An 18,107-nucleotide genomic window follows, 5' to 3' on the forward strand; every position below is an offset into this window, starting at 1 on the left:
TCCACGCCGCGGTTATACTTCTCCAAAGTCTCCAACAAGCCCACGAACAAGATAATACAGAAACAGGTCGGCAGTAACAAAACCAAACTGTGTATCAGTTTGTTATCTTGATTATCGCATCACTGATAGCAAACTCATCCCACAACGATTGTCCACAGCGTGGCCAATAAGAGGAATAACCTTCCCCGCATGCATATGTATGAGAACCATGGTTACTCACCTGCACTAGTTGTCCACGCAGGTACAGCATCATTGTCTAACTAACATTCCTGGTATTTCCAAAGAGTTCGGATCAGAGCGGAGCAAAGAAGAAGTTTTGCTTATCTTGATTGATCATTCATGGCTACTATGGCCAACACTCCCCACTCTCCCCACCCCCCACCTGTCTGCTCCCCGCACCAACATATAAGGAGCGGATAGCAGTCTCCTCCGATTTTCGTCTTGAGAAATCCTAACCCGTCCAGCTTTACATATCCGTGTATTTGGATCTCATTTATTGATATACCTCGCCTTTGATAGCAGACACAATGGGCAAAAAGCGGATCTTGGTCAGCTATGGAGTGGATATCGACGCCGTCGCGGGCTGGTTGGGATCTTATGGTGGAGAAGACAGCTCCAATGATATCAGTCGTGGTATGAACACCTCGCTCAGACATAAGATCAGCCAGAGCTAACACCCATGTAGGCCTCTTCGCCGGCCACATCGGCACGACGCGTTTGCTGAAGATGTTCGAGAAATACAACATCAAAGCAACATGGTTCATCCCAGGCCACTCTCTCGAGACCTTCCCAGAGGAATGCGCGAAGGTCCGCGACGCAGGGCACGAGATCGGCCTGCACGGCTACAGCCACGAGAACCCCACAGACATGACCATCGAGCAACAGCGGGATATCCTAGACAAGACGTACCACATGCTGACGGACTTCTGCGGCAAACCGCCGCGGGGGACCGTCGCGCCGTGGTGGGAGACGAGCGAAGAGATGGCGGACATTTTGCTCTCGTACGGCATTGAATACGACCATTCTATGTCTCACCATGATTGTCAGATGTATTGGCTGCGCACGGGAGACTCGTGGACGAAGATCGATTACAAGCAGAAGGCGGAGACTTGGATGAAGCCGTTGGTTCGGGGCCAGGATACTGGTCTGGTGGAGATCCCTGGGAACTGGTATATCGATGACTTGCCGCCGATGATGTTCATCAAGAAGTCGGCTAACAGCCATGGATGGGTGAACCCGAGGGATGTTGAGGATATCTGGAAGGTTTGTCTCGGCGTCTTTTCCCTAAGGTTCCATTATAAGGCCGGGCTAATGGGTTTTGTTTTGCAAAGGATCATTTTGACTACTTTTACCGAGAGTATGACGAGTTCGTCTTCCCCATGACCATCCACCCGGACGTGTCGGGTCGTCCCCATGTCATCCTCATGCATGAAAGGTGAGTAACATCCCCCCTTGTCACGGATATACCAAGACGCTCATCCTGGCCAGAATTATCGAACATATCAATAAACACGAAGGCGTCGAATGGGTGACTTTCGAGCAAATGTGCGACGAGTTTAAGAGCAAGAATACCCCGCCTGCCGGTGCTAAGATGCCTGCGGTTCCGGGCGCAAAGAAGTAATACAAATCCCTTTCATCAAGAGGGGTCTCTCATAAGCTTGGCTAGGACTATTACCCGGTATATAGTCAAACTGGATGACACCTGGACTCATGTTTCAGTGTCTCTTAGAAGTTAAAGCAATAGAAAACTTAAATAACTAATATGTCTATACATTAAACAGGCGCCATAACGCCTAATCTATGCTAAAATCAAATTTCATTTTTCCTCGTGTCAACTTAGGCCTTTGGCGGCTCAAAAAGCTGCGGTTTCATGTTGATCTTGCAGAGCTTCGCCACACAGCCGCTCAGTTGAAGGAGCGATTGCACCCCGTCCAGGATGCGCATGTGCGTAAAGCCAATCTCCCGGATGAACTCCAACTTGGAATGCTCAGATAATGTCGGGATGGTCTTGGTGACACGGAACATCGTGCTGATGATATCGTGGGAGGAGTACCCCAACGTCCTGCTCATGTCAGTGAAAATGACCTCGAAGCGTGCAATATAAGGTGTTACATACCATAACTCATTAAGCGTCTCCAGCGCAGCATCAACCTTGCCTTCCCAGCAAGCCTTGATCATCGCTTGCACTTTAATGGGATGAGGGCTATCAACAACGCGGAACACGTTGTCCCCGCTGACAAAACCGAATCCCGACCATGTACTCTGCAGGTTGTTGATGGCCTGGCGCATATCACCCTCGGCACTGAATACCAAAGCAGCGATACCGTCTTCCGTATGTTCCACTTTCTCCGCGTCGCAGACTTGTTTCAGGCGCTTGACCACTTGCCCATCGGTCAACCGGGAGTATCGAAGGATAGCACATCGCGACTGGATGGGCTCAATGATCTTGTTGGACTGGTTGCAGGCAAATGCAAATCGCGTAGTCGAGGCGTAGATTTCCATGGTCCGTCGCAACGCTTGCTGAGCACCCGATGTCATACTAGATAATACCCCGTGAGTCAAAGAACTGTCAGAAGGATAGGAAGCTCTCAAGGGTCCTCACCTATCCGCTTCGTCAAGCACAACGATCTTGTGACGACCTGGAGGCAGCGTAACCTTCTTTTGGGCGAAGCCTTTGATCCTGTTCCGCACGACGTCGATGCCTACATGTTGTCAGAAACCGCATCACCTCACCCTGCACCCGTACAGAACGTACCTCGTTCATCACTAGCGTTGAGCTCCAACACAGCCTCTTTATACGCATCCCCTAGCAATTGCCGCGCCAGACACATAATCGACGTCGTCTTTCCGATACCCGGCATGCCTGAGATGATAACGTGCGGCATGTTGCCGTCTTTGGCGATAATCTTCAATCGTTCGATCGTTTCGGTGTTGCCCACGACGTCGTCGAGATATACAGGTCGGTATTTTTCGACCCTAAGCCATTTATGTTAGCGCTGCGTATTAGAAGAGGGCGATTCGTTGGGTGCGCACCATGGAAGCTCATAGTCTGGAGGAGCACCTGCGGTGACAGCCTTGAGGCCATTCTTCGCGGCGCTGGCAGATGATTCGGCTTTAGCCATGGTAGCTTCAGTTGTTGTTCCTTTTTCCTCTTCCTTCTTGTCGTTCGTTTTGTAGTTTATGACGGGGATATCTACTATCAACGAGTAAGCCGCTGAGGAGGCTCGGGAACAATGCCAAATGACGCGAATCGATAACCGACGCGTCTTTCTGATTTGACCGAAAGCGGTTTAGCTTTCTGCCTTGGATTTTAGGAATCGCTCCGCCTTCATACTCCGTGGATTATACCGATTTCTCTGTGTAATACGCTTCATATCTGTCCCTGAATTACAAAATGCCGCTACGAAGTTGATTGAGATTGAACCTTTTACCAGCTGTGACTTCTCGTTGATCCCCGTACACTACCGACAAAACCCGACCTCATCCCTCCGTCGCTGAAGCCTCCAACAGCATCATCCAAATACCCCGAGCTGATCCCCCACCCCTGCGTTTTCTTTCGAACTGCTATTGCGCCAGTACATGCAGCACCGCCCCCGCCACCATGGGGACAACATCCGTCCGTCGCAACCTTTTCCATCACCATCTAAGCAGACGGCCTGTACCCGCCACGACACCAGATGAACCCATGCAGAATGGCGGTGCCAACGGCAAGATGTCCGATCTTTCCTCCCGTATGCTGGCATCTACGTCCTCCGGGTCTACGTCATCGCTGAGCTCCGGACCGGTCGATAATGGGGAGATCGTCACGCGGGATCAGAACGGCGCGTATCAGCTTGATATTCCTGTCTTGCCCCCGGTTTCGGGGGATACGGGTGACGAGATGGAAGGTGTTGAAGACGGGCCTGGTGGCGCTGGCGCTGATTCTACGGCTCAGACGGAGATTGGGACGCGGGAAAAGGAGAGTATGTTCATTTATTCCCTTAGTTCTTTATCTAGAGGTGTACACTGACGGTCCAAAGAAATCGAGGCGAGTTTGGTGGAAATGATGTGCCGGAATCGAAACAGGCAAATGAGCAACGAGCCGGCCGGTATGTTTTTAACCGAATGCAGTGTAATGCCATGTCATGGAGCTCGTTTACTGACCTTACTACAGAAATTCTGAATCTTATTCAACAAAGTCTTCGGAATAAAGTCGCCGCGCTGCAGGACGACAATTGGATGTACGAGCCAGAGGTTAATTCGCGAGTATGATTGAATTACGTATTGGTGTCAGTGTTTGCCGCCCATGCGACCTATCCTATCCGAAGGCAATCAATCAATCTACCTAATCCAGATCGAGACTTTTCGGCGGCGCTTCGACTCTCCTCGACTGTCCCTGACCCTGCGATCCCTGACCTCCGAACAACATGCTGCCCATCATATCCAATAGAGGATTTCCTTGTCTGGGAATCTTGATCGCAAAGTACTGCTCGCCAATCTGCGCCAAGGCATCATCCCATATGCCCACTTCGCGGATTTGCGAGGCATAGTGGGTAGAAAGTTGCTTGAATAGATCCGCGCTTCCGCGCTGAATCGCAAGAAGCAGCATGTTGATAAAGTTGAGAAGGGGCAATGCGGGAAAGACTCGGGCGTCCGTGCTGGAACTGCTGATGTCCTGTGCGCCTAGCGAAGGGTTCGAAGAAGAAAGTCGTGACGTGAAGATGAGGAAAGCTTTGTTGGCATTGCGAAGGTTGCCGGTCAGGATGTAGGGAAAGACGGCACGGGATGCGTAGATGGCCGCCGTATGGGGTTCGTCGTGTGTGTACCACTCGTATTCCAGTTTTGCCAGTGTCTCCGCCGACTCGGACGTGCCAAGGATCAAATGTTTCTCGGCGTCATAGGGTTCGTGGTCTTCAAATGTTGTTAGTGGAAATTTCCATGAACCGGGACAGCATTACGCCACTAACCTTCCGCATACACCGACCCGGCGGCGTGATGCAAGTCAGGGTCGCCTCTCTCCAGAGGTCCGTATTTTGCACTCCAGCCAATGATTTCCTGAATGAACCGTTTTCGCGTGGGCTCCTCGGGGGGGAATTCGCGCAGCAGTTGGATGAGGCGTTCTGCAATTATTTCAAATGATATCAGCAATCAAGAGCACATCAAAGCCTAGACATGTCTGTTCCTGTAAAAAAGCGCAATCAAGGTAAACTCACTCTTGCGAGATCGCCCTTCGGCATCGTCGCTACCGCCAGTGATCTCCCAACCCGCTTTATTGTACACCTCGGCGACCAGCATGATGGACAAGTCTCCACCACTGGCGGACGCACCCTGTTGCGAGCCAGCCTTGAGGAGAGCCGTCGCCCCGCCAGCTAATAGATCCGCCGCTGCATCGTAATTCGCTTGTTTGATGTATCGGGCTGCGATGACACGCAATTGTTGGTGAGCTTCGTAGTAGGCCCCAGAAGCAATCCTGCGTGCGATACCGAGATCAGTTGGTGTTTTTGCGACCAAGAGTCATTGTATAACATTAAGTACAAGGTCCGAATCAGGTTCACGTACTTCTCGCGCTGTCGAGCAATCGTCTTGTCAATCCGGGAGGTCATCGTGACCTAATAACACGTCAGAGGCCGATGTCAAGGAGATCAGATGAAAATGAGGAAAGTGAAAGAATGAGGACTGCGCATACAAATCTTTGGAACCAAGACAACTGTTTAATTGATCAAAGTCCGAAGGCTGAGAGGCAAGACGCTTTGTTGGAGTTGACAGCAGCTTTTTGGTGGGGAGAGGAGGGGCGGACAAGCTTCGGGTCACGGTGGTGCTTGACTAGATACTTGTTGCCCGCTGACTGACGGACGGGAACCCGCAGATGAGCTACTCCGGAGTCCGCATTGCTACACCCAAGGAGCCGTAACTCGGAACTCCCCTATTGCAAGGTTTCTAGATCGGCCGACGTCTACCCACCACTCATCTAGTTCAGCCACTGAAGGTCTATGTTTGTGGGTCTTGACTTATAGGCATCGACTTCGCGCATTGCCTCAACTAGATCTTGTTCCTTGATATCCAACGATCCCTGCATTGTTGATATAGCATAACGCGTCTACCCAGCATTGGTTTAATGTACTGATACCTCCTGTTAAGGCATTCAGGAGGACCCACATAAGTGATGAACCGAACTACTTTTGACATCCAACCGATTGGCCGCTTCTATGGCTCCAATACGACGATTCGTCGTCCCAGAGTAAGCCGGATCACCTTACATATGGCTTCCGCGCCCACATGAATGTAGCGTTTTGACCAGCTCTCAGGAAATAACTTCTTTCTCCTACGATGATAACCATGAGTTTCATCTGGGAGACCTGTCTCTGCGGTACTACTATCCACCAAGTCTTCCGGCCGATTTGAACAAAGGCTTTGATAGTTTCCAGAAATTGGATGACGCCGGGGATGAACATCTCGATGCTTTGCTAGAGAGTATCATAGCCTTGGAAAAGGAGACAGGAAAGAAATGCGAAGCCGACATCATTACTTGGCGTGGCATGATGACGAAGGTCGATCGCACCCAGCCCAATAGCTTGCTTGACATGGAACTGATGCCGCCTGCGAGTACTAGATCCTCACGGCCCCATTTGACAATATGAATGGGTGTGTAGTCGTTACTCAGGTCTCCTCTTTATCTTTCTTTGCCATTAATCTGAGTCTAGATTTGAAATGAATGCGACGTGCTTCCAGGTGAGCTGCCAACACCAAACCTTCGATGGACTCTCTAGCTAACGCAGACGGCTGTAAGGGAACTATGTATGCTGCTCAGATCCTTGGGTCCCTAGGACTAGATGCTGATGCATTCGCAGTTTTATCGAAGAGAACAACGCCTTCAAAAACCAGCAAAAGCAAATACAACATAGCCAAAGAATGCCACCTGGGATGGCTTCCCAGGAGTTAATGGCATACTGGGGTAAGATACATGCCATTATACGCCTCATTGATGTTTCAAGATGATTAAATCCTGCATAGGGTACAAGTTCGAGACCTTGTCGGTACTTGACCAGCCGTGGGATCCGACACCCCGTCATGAGATTGAAAGTCGGGAAGATCTAACCGTGAACAACAACGCCCAATACTGTTCTGTAGCCCGCACTGGGATAGGTCATACGAAGCTAGTCATTGGCGGAGAGGTTGATGCCTGTATGCACAGTTTTCCCCGTGATCCGTGTATTCACGGCGCTAACATCCTACCAGTGTGGGACTGCAAACCAGACCGTAAGGAGGACCCTATTAACTGGGTGGAGCTCAAAACGTCTGCGGAGATTCGCAATGATCGCGACATGTTCAAGTATGAGCGAAAATTATTAAAGTTCTGGGCACAGTCATTTCTCCTTGGCGTCCCTAAGATCATTGTTGGTTTCCGCGACCAGCACGGTATTCTCCGTCGTCTGGAGGAAGTTGAAACCGCCAGCATACCGAGCAAAGTCAAGAAAGTTGGTCGGAACACCTGGGATGGAAACATCTGTATCAACTTCACCGCTGCATTCCTTGAATGTATGTATTAGTGAGAAACTCTTGCACAGAACCCGGGCTAACCTACGAAACCAGTTCTCAAGTCCACCGTCAGCGAAGGGGGAACGTGGCGAATCCGCAAGCCAGAGAAGTCCTCACTCATCGAGCTCTACAAGGTCGAGGAGAGCGGGACCGGCGATATCATTTCTTCATCCTTTTTGGAATGGCGGGCATCGGCTAATGCAACTGCCGAATCATGACTTTGCTAACCCACCTTTCCCATATTGACGACGTTCTCAGGGAGGGCGGCTGTAAATGCGATGTTGTGTTGTGCCCAACACAGGTATCTGTGGTCACCTGGCCCTCGGTAAGAATACAGGGCGAGAGATTGTCCCACTAAACGCAACCCCTAAACAATATTCGATGAAGAGGCCGGTGCATCGTCGAAGATCTTGCAAGGTTACTGTCATCTAAGGTGCTTCTATGCGATTGCAGACGAATTGTAAAATTTGTATCCTCCGGATATCCCAATTGCTATAGCAAGCATCGACGAACTTATAAGCTCGGGTGCGGTGCATGGACGATGTGCCATGTTGCTTATCAGAGGGACAGGCGACTCTTTTACACTGCTCCTATTAGGCATTGTCACACTTCCGTCTTGGGCTTGATGAACAATTGCATTCATGTGCAATAATGTACCACTATCTAGTTATGGGTAGTCTGTTAGAAGCCCCAGCAAGGGATCGGATTTTGGTGTATGTCGTCCACTTGTAAACCGTACAATACATACAAGTTCCTCCAATTCCAGATACTCCGTCCGAAAGACACATGCAGTCTAGCACAAGGTTCCAAACGGTGTAGGGCCACTGTGCCGCCGAGGTCGATTCCGAACAAATCAGTCTACCACTTTCGCAGGCTTTGGCACCTCTATTCCTTTTGCGATGCGCTCTTCGCGTTGTGCACGTCTGACGGCAGCTTTCAAGACCCGTTTATGAGCCTGGCCACGGATGTGGATGTTCCACTGCTCGCTGTTCGCCAAAGTCCTCTTGCAAACATCACAAGTGATGGTTTCTGAGCCAGGATCAGTTTCTTCGCGTGACTTCGCTTCCTTCTCACCCAGTATTGTCCTTGCGAATTCTGAAAGTGATTTGGGATCAGGGGTAGGTTCGCCGCTAAGCAGGGAGCGAACGAGGTGCTCCGATGGCTCTGTGACGCTACCAGACCAGTTCTCGACATGCGTACTGTCCAGGAGATATAAGCGGGATGTCTCGTTAATTGCTGCCAGAGCTCTCCACAGCTTGTTGCGTATCCATTTGATCTGCGACGTGGAATATTGGCGAGTAGCGGTTCTGATAGACTCAATGCATGTTCGCTTCAAGGCTTCCAGTTCTTCTGGGCTCGCTGTTCCCTTATGCAGTTCCTCGAGATACGGTGCAAGCTCTTTGAATCCGATAGCGACCCAGACGCCCCGCGTCTGGTCAACGATGATCCCCTTGGACTGTTTCTCTCGGAGATAGTCCCACATAAGCTGTGCTTCAGACAGCAATCCCTGCTCAATCATGACCCCAACGCGTCCGTCAAGGCGCGAATTCAAAACCTCTTTCTCCGAATGGATCCAGAAGAACATCGTCGGAAACCGCAGCTGGCCCGTGCCATCGGAGCTGTTACACGTCAGGGCTCCCTCCTTGGCGCGTTTCTGCTCGGCATAGACCTCCGAGGCCGGCCGCCCAGTCTGGAAATAGATCTCGAGAGAGCGGCGAATTTTCCGCCCGTCATTCGGATGCCAGCGTTGTGCCATTACCGGATCGACCCCCCGCAGCTTCTGTAGGATCACTTCTGTAGGCGCATTGAGAATGGGCCATCTCGTAGACGGCTCGATCGGTTCTCCGTTCGCTTGGCCATCTAGCTCCTCGAGCGCGACAGAGGCGTCTCCAACCAGCTGATCGTTGAACAATACAGCTTGCGTGTAATAATGGGTGCCTCCAACGAGGATCGGCAGTTTGCCTCTGGCGTGTATTTCCTGGATGATGCGGAGACATTCTTTCTTGAACAGGCCGACGCGCCACGGCTCTTCGTCCAGTTCAACGCAGCTCAGCAGGTGGTGTGGGATGCCGTTTCGTTCTTCGACGGGGATCTGATTCGTGATGATGGGGAGACCGCGGTACATTTGCATCGCGTCGCCGTTGATGATCTCACCGTTGAAACGAGATGCTAGGTCCACTGCAAGCTATCTACAGCCGTCAGTGACAATTCCCGATGATGTTTTGAGATGTTCATTTAATACCACTCACCTTGGACTTGCCTGTGCCAGTGGCACCGACGACAGCTATGAGGGGCTTCATAGCGGCGGATAGTTTGCGAGGGAAGAATAAACGGGAGAGATAGTTCATGAGATGAGGGAACTGCTTAGCATCATGGAGCCCGATGAGCCATTTGGAAGATGTATGACATCGGAGGGGGCGAAGGAAAATGTAGATGTGGGCGATTCAGCCCAGTTCGTGGACCGTTAAGAATTGGCATATAGAACTCGGAGGTAGAAAAATGAGGCCGCGGAGAGTCAAGTGCTCTGAGTGTCAGCGGTGTTTTTACTTTTGGAATTTTTAAATTACGGCAGGATTAATCAACTTATGATGATTTGCAACAACCCGACCACCCAAAGTCTCTTTGAAATGACTTCATTTGTAATAATAATACATCATCATCCCAGCACAATACTTTCCCCAAGAATTCCATACTGATAACGTTTGTATTTGGTATAATCCTTCTATCTACTGATCAAAAAAAAACCGCTGATACCCAAGAAGTCAAATGATGCTGTAAAGTATCAGTAGCTGGGTAATTTGCAAAACGGGCTATTACCTCATCCATGAGGGGTCAAATACGACCTAATGAATGATGTCAACAAGATCAGAAAGAATCTCCGATTCCACCAAGCAACGAGAATATCACTCTCGATAGAATTTAGACATATCTATCCCTCGCATCCATCATGGTAGATTCAGCCCAGCAAACTTCCAACGCACCCTCCATCCAGGTGAACCACCTGTCCTACAAGTTCCAAGATGGATCGTCCGGCTTGACCGATATCAATCTCGACCTACCTGCAGGAAGCCGCACACTGCTAATTGGAGGTAAACAAAACAAAGAAAGAAAAGCCCCCTGATGAGTTTACAACGCTCACACCGTAATAGCCAATGGCGCGGGCAAGACCACCCTCCTACGTCTACTGGCCGGCAAGCGTCTCTCCCCGCACAACACGATCACCGTCGGCGGCAAAGACCCCTTCCAAGAGGGTCTAGACGGAGTGACCTACCTCGGCGCCGAATGGGTTCTCAACCACATCGTGCGGACGGATATCGACGTGCCGACCCTCCTCGCGTCCATCGGCGGAGACGCTTATCCCAACCGTCGCGATGAACTGGTCGACATCCTCGATATCGATCTCAGCTGGCGAATGCACGCCGTGTCGGACGGCGAGCGGCGTCGTGTGCAGCTGGCTATGGGTCTGATTCGGCCCTGGCAGGTCCTGCTGCTCGATGAGATCACCGTTGATCTTGACCTGCTGTCCCGGAGCGACTTCCTTTCCTTCCTGAAGCGGGAGACCGAGACGCGGTCGTGCACGGTCGTGTATGCGACGCATATCCTGGACAATCTGTCGCAGTGGCCGACGCACCTGGTACATATGCATCTTGGGAATGTGAGACAGTGGGGTCCTATCGAAAAATTCAATGAGGAAACTGAGGGGTCGTCGGAAAATAGTCGGCTTGGGGAGATTGTCCTTAAATGGCTCAAGGAGGACCTGAAGGCTAGGGGGCCCCGGAATGGTCGACAAAATCAGGGCAAGACATATGAGTCTCTTGAAGGACTGGGTGGGTATAGATTGGAAAAGCGGCCCTAGGTCTCCTTCCCTCGTTCTATATTCTTCACTCCAAAACCTTGGGGTTCAACACGGTTTCAATGTTAGATGGCGACATGATGTACATTGTGCGATTTCACGGACCCAGGATTCACCAGGGATGCCTGCACGCATTCAACATTCTACCAGCTCTTTAGAGTCTAATTATAAATGACATGACTTTTTCTCGCTCGTCCACTCCACTCTATTTACTCACTACCCCGGAAATAAGTATATACACAACTTTTTCATAAAACCATGTCAGAAATGTTATAGACGCGCATCGACGTATCTTCACTTGCAACAGCAAGCTCAAAATGGGAGATTGGCGATGTGTTTTCCTCGTCCCTAGAGCCCAGTGGTCGCCATATGAGCTCTGTGATCGCCTTTGAGGGGCACATGGCCCGATCAACGCTTGCCAATTGCTGCGTTTCGAAGCTTTCGACCGCGACCTGATGGACCGAGAGCTCCCCACTCTCCTCGCCAGAAGCAAGAATTAGGTGCCCGTTGTGTTGGCGAGGAAGGAAGGAGATTGCCGTGACAGGAGATTTTAACTGGATGGTCGCCTTGCACATAAATGAGTCTTCTGCCTTTTGCCAGATCTTTACAGACTTGTCTCGTCCTGCCGTTGCAAAGATGGGCTGTTCGCATATCGGCCCCCATGAGGCGTCGAGTATCATTCTGGAGTGGCCCTTAGGATTTGAAATCATGAGTGAGAACGAGGATCGTTCCTGTTCATCGCGGCAGAAGACGGCCCACTGTCTATCTCGCCCGACACTAAGAAGGTATTGGTCATCACTCGAGAAACACAGGCTCGTGATGGTCAAAGAATGAGCTGCAAGGGAGGGTCGAATCTCATGCCAGTCAGATGTGTCATATAGACGAATTACCGCATGGTCTATGGAGCTTGCTTTGCAGGCCGTGGCGATGAGTGTCCGGTCATGGCTGACGGCCACGGCGGATATCTCATAACCGTGCCCATAGAGCTTCTCATGCTCCGGCCACAGCGTATACCGAGCCAGCTGGTCTTCGAGCGGAGGGTGGGTGGAAGTTGCCAGCAATTGCTGGCTTTCCTGGGCTTGTCCAACTCCTGCATCATCGACCTCATCCCCATCGGTCGGTGCCTCTTTGCCCGTAGACTGATTAGAAAGTCCGAGTACTGGAATCTGGGCAGTATCCGGCAGCTCGCTCTCTGTTAGTTGCTGGAAGCCAGCCAAGTTCTGTAGCATTTGTGCGACGGGTTTTGGCTCATCAAATACTCGCAGCAGTTTCTCGTCGGCGCCAGAAACGAAACGCGTCGCTCCCAACGTGCCGATACAGTTTAGGTCATAGCCATGAATCTGGGGTCTGGAAAATTCATGCCACGACTTTTGACCATCCCGAAGCCACGGTGCATGGAGACGTGTTGTTTGATCACCGCTAGTAGAAAGGAGATAGCCTCCGGTGGGTTCCCACTGGATGCCATTGACCGATTGCACATGTCCAGTTATGCCTAGCCTCTGCATCCACATATCGGCGTCGGCGTCGTAGCTCCATGCTCTCCAACTGCCCGTTCGACCAAGACTCACAACTTGTTCGCCGCTGGGAGACCAGAGACCGATCCAAAACCCACCGGTGCTCCCGGTCGCCGTAGTTGATCCCTTCTGCACACTAATCTCTCCCATCCTTTCGGCGGGTATCCAAACGCCAGAGACAGAGTCTTGTTCCCATATGGTTAGGGTATTGTCCGCGGAGGCAGAGAGGAGCTGTTGTCGTTCGGAGCTCGGATTCCACGCTGTAGTATATATCCAATCCTCGTTGCCAAACAGAAGAGCTTCAAACGTGATTGAATACTTATTGCTCATCACTTCGAACTGGTGGGCTTTGTTGGAGAGTGTAGGTTCCATTCCTCCCAGGATTGCGTCTTCGTCTTCGGATATGGGTTGGGAAAATTCTCCCCGGTGCAATCGCCAGAGTCGAATATATTTGTCTTGACTAGATGAAGCAAGCAGGAAGTCCCCCTCCTTGCTCTGCTTGTCCTGTGTGAAGGACAAAGAGCGCACCCAAGCTTCATGGCCGGATAGCACAGCCGAAAGTTTAAACGCAGGGTCTTTGGTCGTGGATTCAGCCACGAATATCTGTATAGCATTGGTCGTGCCGGAGACTGCCAGGACTAAGGCTCCATCTTTGCTGTCCGTCTGGAGTGACTGCAAAGCTAGGGCCAGCGGGAAAAACCGAGGCTTCATGGGAATGGTTTCGACCAACTCTCCATGTACCGACTCATCCACACACAGTCTCCAAATCCTAACAGTCCCATCCGCCGCACCAGATGCAACGATATTCGCACCGGGTGCCACTGCAAGCGTATTGACCGAGCTTGTGTGACCCTCCAAAGTACACACATGGGCAAAGGAACGTTGATCGTCGGGATGAGCTCGCCATAACCGAACAGTGCAATCGACGGAGCCGGTCAGAAGGAAAGTGGCGCCTGTCATAGGACATGTGTAAAAGCGGACAGCGGTGACCTTGTCGCCATGGCCGACGAGAAGAGAGTAGACCCCGCGTTGAGAGTCATCCTGCGCGTAAAATATCAGCATCAACCCCACGGAATTGCGAAAAGTCCAACGTTATTGATAGGGGCCTACCGTACCACAGGATCCCAAAGCGCTACATTATTATCAGCGCCAAAGGCGAGCACCCCCGACTGAACGTCCCAGTCCGCCGCGGCCGGGTGCCGGTTGCCCCCCACGCTGATGTAGTCTGTGGTGATAGAGACCATGGAGCTCGAATTCCGGGCCCAAATCCTATGTGAACAATTCGCCTAGGCTCTTTGATCCTTTGCGTCGGATAGTCGGAAGATAAGTCTGGGAGCGTAGAGAGGTGGAATCACTGTCGCATGGACACAGGAAACGAATAAATTGTTCCGTCGGGGAATTGGGTAATGATTTTTGGTACGAACTGGCTTATCGATAAGCGCGGCCAACCTCTCAAAAGAACCGCAATCTCTTAGGCCATATCCGTACCTCAGATCTCCTTCCCCACCTCGTTCTTTTCGATGCGAATTAGTATCAAACGAAGGTCTCATTGCACCATACTTTAGACATCTATTAATCATTATCACTTTTCCTAGCGATGTCTACGAGCGTTTCAAATCAGCAGTCCCCAGCGGGTCAGAATAGTTCCGAATCTATTCCGATCACAGTCGAGTTCACGTTGGTTTCCCAAGCCCGTAAGAAAATCATGGGTCATTGATCGCTGATTGGCATTTTCTTCAATAGAGGTGGTCTGGAGATCCTTTTTGATAACGAGCGCAAACATTCTATCGCTCTTCCCGCACAACAGAACGAAGGTGGCCGGCCGAACATCTCTTTCCTGCTAGGGTACCTAGTCGACAATCTCATGAAGGACGAGAGAAAAGAGTTATTCATCTTGGAAGGAAACGTGTATGTGGGTTTCTGAGGTGACTAGCGGGGTAATGCTAACTGTTGACGGCAGGAGACCGGGCATCCTCGTTTTGATCAACGACGCCGACTGGGAATTGGAGGGAGAGGAGACTTATGAACTCCAACCTGGAGACAATATTGTTTTTGTTTCTACGCTTCACGGAGGCTAGCTTGCGTAGGGGTGTACATGCACTATCTATATGTCTCTTGAATGATCGAGGACCCAGCCAGGGAACCAACGTCGTCCAATATTATTCCAGGGTATTTCAGCGCGGAACAGAAGCCTAAACAACATCTTCTACATGCTGCTGAGAAATTCGTTCGGGCTCACGCGGAGTTCGAAGACCACTCTGGGGCGTTGAGAGGCCATCTTTTGGGCTGCCTATCCCTCCAATCGAAGGGGTGCTTACCCCACTCGGAGGCACAGGGATCTTGATGTCCTCAGGTGAACCGGGAATAATTTCCTTGGGGAGGTCAGGAATATGAATCCTGCGTGCCTCGTTCTGGTAGCTTTCAGGAATAATCTACAATTGAGTGTTAGTCAATTTTACTCAATTCTCCGAGGACCCGAACCTCACCTCGATAATTTCGTCCCGTGGGAATTCTAGAAAAGGGATATCCGCGGCATTGCATGCCATAAGGTAACCGTAGAGAACCCTTAGAACGCTTTCGTGGGCAATAATGAGGAGATCATTCTGTTCGCGTTCGAGTTCCAGGATAATAGGCTCAAGCCGTACGGCAAGATCGTGATATGACTGCGGTCCTTTATTAGCCCACGGTGTGTTTCAGAGAGATCGGAGACTCACCTCTGCCCGAGGATATCTATGATGGTATGGGTCAAGCTCATGTTTGGCTACCTCGTCAGGATATTCTTCTCGGATCTTCTTCTCGGACATCTTTTCACACACTCCCGGATTCAGTTGGCTGAGCTGAGATCTTTGTCGAACCTTGTACCCAGTCTCATACAAATACTTCGCGGTTTCAACCGTTCTGCGTCTCGTGGAGGTCCAGATCGTCAGTGGCTTCAACATATGGTCTGCTCCTTCTTGATTGATCGTTTCCTGTCGTTCGGATTCTCTGTGCTTCACCAAACATTCGGTCATTTTCTTTGCATAATCCTCCCCTAGTTCCGATAAGGAGGCATCTGCTTTGTAGGAACTGGCTCCGGAAGAAACACCGGCCTTGTTGCCCAAATATCGTCAGAATACATGGAGTGAATAGACGTGGAGGGAGGTGCGCTCACACGTGCGAAATATGTACGCCGGGATTTGATATGAAGATTCAAGAGATAAAATACGATTCGATTGGAAAGATATCCAAAGCTCCGGTTGTTGACGATCAGTCGTTCTCCAGCATTGATCATCTGCAATGAATTAGCGTATACGCAACAAAAAGGGGGACGTTCTTTGACCTTGATGTAATTCAGATCTTTCTCCTCCATGGTTTGAAATTGCGGGATCCGAGCAGTGATGCGAGTAAGGTAATGCTTGACTGCATCTTCAGAGGTCCATCCTACGTACTATGACAGAATCAGTGTCCATTTCACAACCGGGAAACAGCAAGCCAAACTCACGTCCGGTGATGATATCTTTACTCTGCGAACATTCTCCTCAATGATACGTTCGTCATCGCACCACGATTCAATGAATAGTGTCTAAGAAATAGAATGGGTGAGCGATTTGTACTCCTCACAACAGTTCTCCAAGACACACATACCTCGATATCATGTTTCGCAAACTCGTTCGCAAGCGATCGCCGTCCGGAGGGCAATGGATTGACAGCATCATATATCGCTATCTGGCCATTTTCTTCATTCAAGAACTGGTATATGTCCTCTCGACATTTTTTGACGATCTTTTGTCGCAGGAGTACGGAGGAAGCAGACGCTGTTTTAATTAGCGAATGGGCGCAATTAACGATAATTGAGAGCATCAAGAGTGGAGCTCAAGACAGTCCAATGATCCACGGGAATAATGAACCCTTACCGTTCACAAAAAAGTAATCATCCGGAATATCTTCCCCGAAAGCGATTGTAGCACGTCTATAATCTCCCAAATGGAATATCCTTGTTTTGACACCGAGCCTATAAACCAGTCAAAGAATTGAGCATCACACCAGGGTCGAGTGATGTACCGACCATCGAAGATATCGTGCCAGTGCTACTGACATGTGCCTGGGGATGACGCGCAAGATCAGCGATAACTATCAGAGAGAGAGTAAATCCAGAGAAAGTGGGGTTTCACGAACGTCTTGCCCCTCGCGGGTAGCCCTACTGTAATGATGACAATCCGACCCGAGTGGAACAGTCGTCCAGATTCCGTGCTGTACAGTTGAGCCGGGGCTAAATCGGCCTTTTCCGGTAGATCATGGATCGCATCGACAAAAGTCGACGACTTGCGTCGAAACCGTGGGGAATTCACCACAATATCTGCCGTTCTAGAAATTATAAGCACATGTATCTTAACACCGCAAATAGAGAGGCAACACAATAGGTAGTATAGGTGGATTCATCCGGGTAGCACATCCTCCCCTCCCTTCCCCGCCAATAGCGAGGGTACCTCTAGAAGGAACGGAAGACAATGCGGGGATCGCTACGGCGAAACTCACAATAGTGTATCCATGACGAAGTTGATAGTAACCAGTATATTCACCAACAGTAGTTCCAGAACAAAGCCTGTTGGTCCGTGGGAACTTGGAGCACCTAGTGAGCTAGGAGGCTAAGAGAAAGCCGGTTTAAGTCGGTCCCGGTGACCTAGGTAGAGAGAGTCGGGAATTCACTTCAAATCGTCACCAATCCCAGTGGCAGAAGGCGGACTAGCTGATCTTTATTGATTCGAAAAGGTACGTCGGAGAGAGTTCATAAGAATCGATCCATTCTGAAACTAGACACTGTAAGAGGTGCAATGACAGGAGTGTTGAATAGCAGAGGTCAAGATAAGAGAAATAATTTGGAGGTGTCCGCTGGCGGGGCAAGGTGCGTCACTCGGGAGACCCCAAATGGTAGGTGGTAGTAAGTACAGTAGTAACTTTGTCGTGGGGTACCAGAGAGGTAGATTGGTGCTCTTAGCTGCAACGATGATATAATAGCACGAATTAGTACGGAGTAGGTAGTAGTAGTTATCGATCTGCTTTGAACCAGCAGTCAACTCAGGCAGCGACCAGACAAGCCTGTATGCCTCAGGCAGCAGCCAGCGAGGGCTACGGGAGGACACAGCGACCGGCCGTGCAGAATGGTTGCCGGACCGAACAGGCAGAAAGAACTGATGACTGGCTGGGCTTAACTTTTTTCAACCCCGGGAAGCTCGTCTGAAAGTCTC

The 18,107-nt window shown here is 50.5% G+C and overlaps 8 protein-coding genes across 8 annotated transcripts; 4 read left to right on the forward strand and 4 right to left on the reverse strand.

The window, feature by feature from the left end:
• Window positions 1-527: 527 nt before the first annotated feature.
• On the forward strand, window positions 528-1,621 carry BDW47DRAFT_129007 (polysaccharide deacetylase family protein; the record flags this gene model as incomplete). The annotated part of the gene is made up of 4 exons (XM_024816935.1): window positions 528-633; window positions 686-1,263; window positions 1,332-1,435; window positions 1,489-1,621. The coding sequence occupies 4 exons, from the start codon at window positions 528-530 to the stop codon at window positions 1,619-1,621; spliced, it is 921 nt and encodes a 306-aa protein (XP_024668486.1).
• Window positions 1,622-1,637: 16 nt separating this feature from the next.
• Window positions 1,638-3,193, reverse strand: BDW47DRAFT_77174 (replication factor C subunit 4). The gene is made up of 5 exons (XM_024819811.1): window positions 3,034-3,193; window positions 2,756-2,976; window positions 2,603-2,702; window positions 2,117-2,539; window positions 1,638-2,062 (listed from the first exon to the last, which is right to left on the reverse strand). The coding sequence occupies exons 1-5, from the start codon at window positions 3,120-3,122 to the stop codon at window positions 1,837-1,839; spliced, it is 1,059 nt and encodes a 352-aa protein (XP_024668487.1). The 5' UTR covers window positions 3,123-3,193; the 3' UTR covers window positions 1,638-1,836.
• A 184-nt stretch (window positions 3,194-3,377) lies between these two features.
• On the forward strand, window positions 3,378-4,508 carry BDW47DRAFT_77194 (uncharacterized protein). Its single transcript, XM_024819812.1, has 3 exons — window positions 3,378-3,962; window positions 4,020-4,088; window positions 4,154-4,508. The coding sequence occupies exons 1-3, from the start codon at window positions 3,602-3,604 to the stop codon at window positions 4,249-4,251; spliced, it is 528 nt and encodes a 175-aa protein (XP_024668488.1). The 5' UTR covers window positions 3,378-3,601; the 3' UTR covers window positions 4,252-4,508.
• On the reverse strand, window positions 4,154-5,829 carry BDW47DRAFT_77197 (protein GET4). The gene is made up of 4 exons (XM_024819813.1): window positions 5,539-5,829; window positions 5,193-5,449; window positions 4,947-5,099; window positions 4,154-4,890 (listed from the first exon to the last, which is right to left on the reverse strand). Exons 1-4 carry the CDS (start codon window positions 5,580-5,582, stop codon window positions 4,325-4,327), a joined length of 1,020 nt encoding a protein of 339 aa, XP_024668489.1. The 5' UTR covers window positions 5,583-5,829; the 3' UTR covers window positions 4,154-4,324.
• A 78-nt stretch (window positions 5,830-5,907) lies between these two features.
• Window positions 5,908-7,844, forward strand: BDW47DRAFT_77199 (DXO/RAI1 family decapping nuclease). Its single transcript, XM_024819814.1, has 9 exons — window positions 5,908-6,217; window positions 6,285-6,527; window positions 6,590-6,621; window positions 6,681-6,708; window positions 6,767-6,774; window positions 6,828-6,931; window positions 6,991-7,161; window positions 7,216-7,515; window positions 7,570-7,844. Exons 1-9 carry the CDS (start codon window positions 6,143-6,145, stop codon window positions 7,731-7,733), a joined length of 1,125 nt encoding a protein of 374 aa, XP_024668490.1. The 5' UTR covers window positions 5,908-6,142; the 3' UTR covers window positions 7,734-7,844.
• A 333-nt stretch (window positions 7,845-8,177) lies between these two features.
• Window positions 8,178-9,964, reverse strand: BDW47DRAFT_77207 (tRNA dimethylallyltransferase). The gene is made up of 2 exons (XM_024819815.1): window positions 9,765-9,964; window positions 8,178-9,700 (listed from the first exon to the last, which is right to left on the reverse strand). The coding sequence occupies exons 1-2, from the start codon at window positions 9,861-9,863 to the stop codon at window positions 8,369-8,371; spliced, it is 1,431 nt and encodes a 476-aa protein (XP_024668491.1). The 5' UTR covers window positions 9,864-9,964; the 3' UTR covers window positions 8,178-8,368.
• Window positions 9,965-10,422: 458 nt separating this feature from the next.
• BDW47DRAFT_112157 (putative ABC transporter) lies at window positions 10,423-11,564 on the forward strand. The gene is made up of 2 exons (XM_024814107.1): window positions 10,423-10,604; window positions 10,665-11,564. Exons 1-2 carry the CDS (start codon window positions 10,463-10,465, stop codon window positions 11,369-11,371), a joined length of 849 nt encoding a protein of 282 aa, XP_024668492.1. The 5' UTR covers window positions 10,423-10,462; the 3' UTR covers window positions 11,372-11,564.
• Window positions 11,565-11,616: 52 nt separating this feature from the next.
• On the reverse strand, window positions 11,617-17,411 carry BDW47DRAFT_120331 (6PF2K-domain-containing protein; the record flags this gene model as incomplete). The annotated part of the gene is made up of 14 exons (XM_024815472.1): window positions 11,617-13,923; window positions 13,998-14,168; window positions 14,238-14,441; window positions 15,093-15,314; window positions 15,369-15,545; window positions 15,597-15,971; window positions 16,034-16,153; window positions 16,202-16,309; window positions 16,364-16,444; window positions 16,507-16,676; window positions 16,776-16,873; window positions 16,928-16,963; window positions 17,038-17,226; window positions 17,398-17,411. The coding sequence occupies 14 exons, from the start codon at window positions 17,409-17,411 to the stop codon at window positions 11,617-11,619; spliced, it is 4,272 nt and encodes a 1,423-aa protein (XP_024668493.1).
• Window positions 17,412-18,107: the final 696 nt, after the last annotated feature.

Source organism: Aspergillus candidus, assembly GCF_002847045.1.
Source record: "Aspergillus candidus strain CBS 102.13 unplaced genomic scaffold BDW47scaffold_62, whole genome shotgun sequence".
Classification (NCBI taxonomy): domain Eukaryota; kingdom Fungi; phylum Ascomycota; class Eurotiomycetes; order Eurotiales; family Aspergillaceae; genus Aspergillus; species Aspergillus candidus.

What these genes read in the sequence shown, in the direction of transcription:
- BDW47DRAFT_77174 (XM_024819811.1), bottom strand. Translation starts at nt 3,122, where the DNA reads ATGGCTAAAGCCGAATCATCTGCCAGCGCCGCGAAGAATGGCCTCAAG. An exon ending in GTGCTTGACGAAGCGGATAG is followed by an intron (nt 2,540 to 2,602) that starts GTGAGGACCCTT and finishes GGTATTATCTAG; the next exon opens with TATGACATCGGGTGCTCAGC. An exon ending in GAGACGCTTAATGAGTTATG is followed by an intron (nt 2,063 to 2,116) that starts GTATGTAACACC and finishes TGACATGAGCAG; the next exon opens with GACGTTGGGGTACTCCTCCC.
- BDW47DRAFT_77194 (XM_024819812.1), top strand. Translation starts at nt 3,602, where the DNA reads ATGGGGACAACATCCGTCCGTCGCAACCTTTTCCATCACCATCTAAGC. An exon ending in TGGGACGCGGGAAAAGGAGA is followed by an intron (nt 3,963 to 4,019) that starts GTATGTTCATTT and finishes GACGGTCCAAAG; the next exon opens with AAATCGAGGCGAGTTTGGTG. An exon ending in AATGAGCAACGAGCCGGCCG is followed by an intron (nt 4,089 to 4,153) that starts GTATGTTTTTAA and finishes ACCTTACTACAG; the next exon opens with AAATTCTGAATCTTATTCAA.
- BDW47DRAFT_77197 (XM_024819813.1), bottom strand. Translation starts at nt 5,582, where the DNA reads ATGACCTCCCGGATTGACAAGACGATTGCTCGACAGCGCGAGAA. An exon ending in ATTGCTCGACAGCGCGAGAA is followed by an intron (nt 5,450 to 5,538) that starts GTACGTGAACCT and finishes TATCGCACGCAG; the next exon opens with GATTGCTTCTGGGGCCTACT. An exon ending in CGAAGGGCGATCTCGCAAGA is followed by an intron (nt 5,100 to 5,192) that starts GTGAGTTTACCT and finishes AAATAATTGCAG; the next exon opens with AACGCCTCATCCAACTGCTG.
- BDW47DRAFT_77199 (XM_024819814.1), top strand. Translation starts at nt 6,143, where the DNA reads ATGAACCGAACTACTTTTGACATCCAACCGATTGGCCGCTTCTATGGC. An exon ending in GGAGTTAATGGCATACTGGG is followed by an intron (nt 6,932 to 6,990) that starts GTAAGATACATG and finishes AATCCTGCATAG; the next exon opens with GGTACAAGTTCGAGACCTTG. An exon ending in CACCGCTGCATTCCTTGAAT is followed by an intron (nt 7,516 to 7,569) that starts GTATGTATTAGT and finishes CTACGAAACCAG; the next exon opens with TTCTCAAGTCCACCGTCAGC.
- BDW47DRAFT_77207 (XM_024819815.1), bottom strand. Translation starts at nt 9,863, where the DNA reads ATGAACTATCTCTCCCGTTTATTCTTCCCTCGCAAACTATCCGCCGCT. An exon ending in CTGGCACAGGCAAGTCCAAG is followed by an intron (nt 9,701 to 9,764) that starts GTGAGTGGTATT and finishes GGCTGTAGATAG; the next exon opens with CTTGCAGTGGACCTAGCATC.
- BDW47DRAFT_112157 (XM_024814107.1), top strand. Translation starts at nt 10,463, where the DNA reads ATGGTAGATTCAGCCCAGCAAACTTCCAACGCACCCTCCATCCAGGTG. An exon ending in CCGCACACTGCTAATTGGAG is followed by an intron (nt 10,605 to 10,664) that starts GTAAACAAAACA and finishes ACACCGTAATAG; the next exon opens with CCAATGGCGCGGGCAAGACC.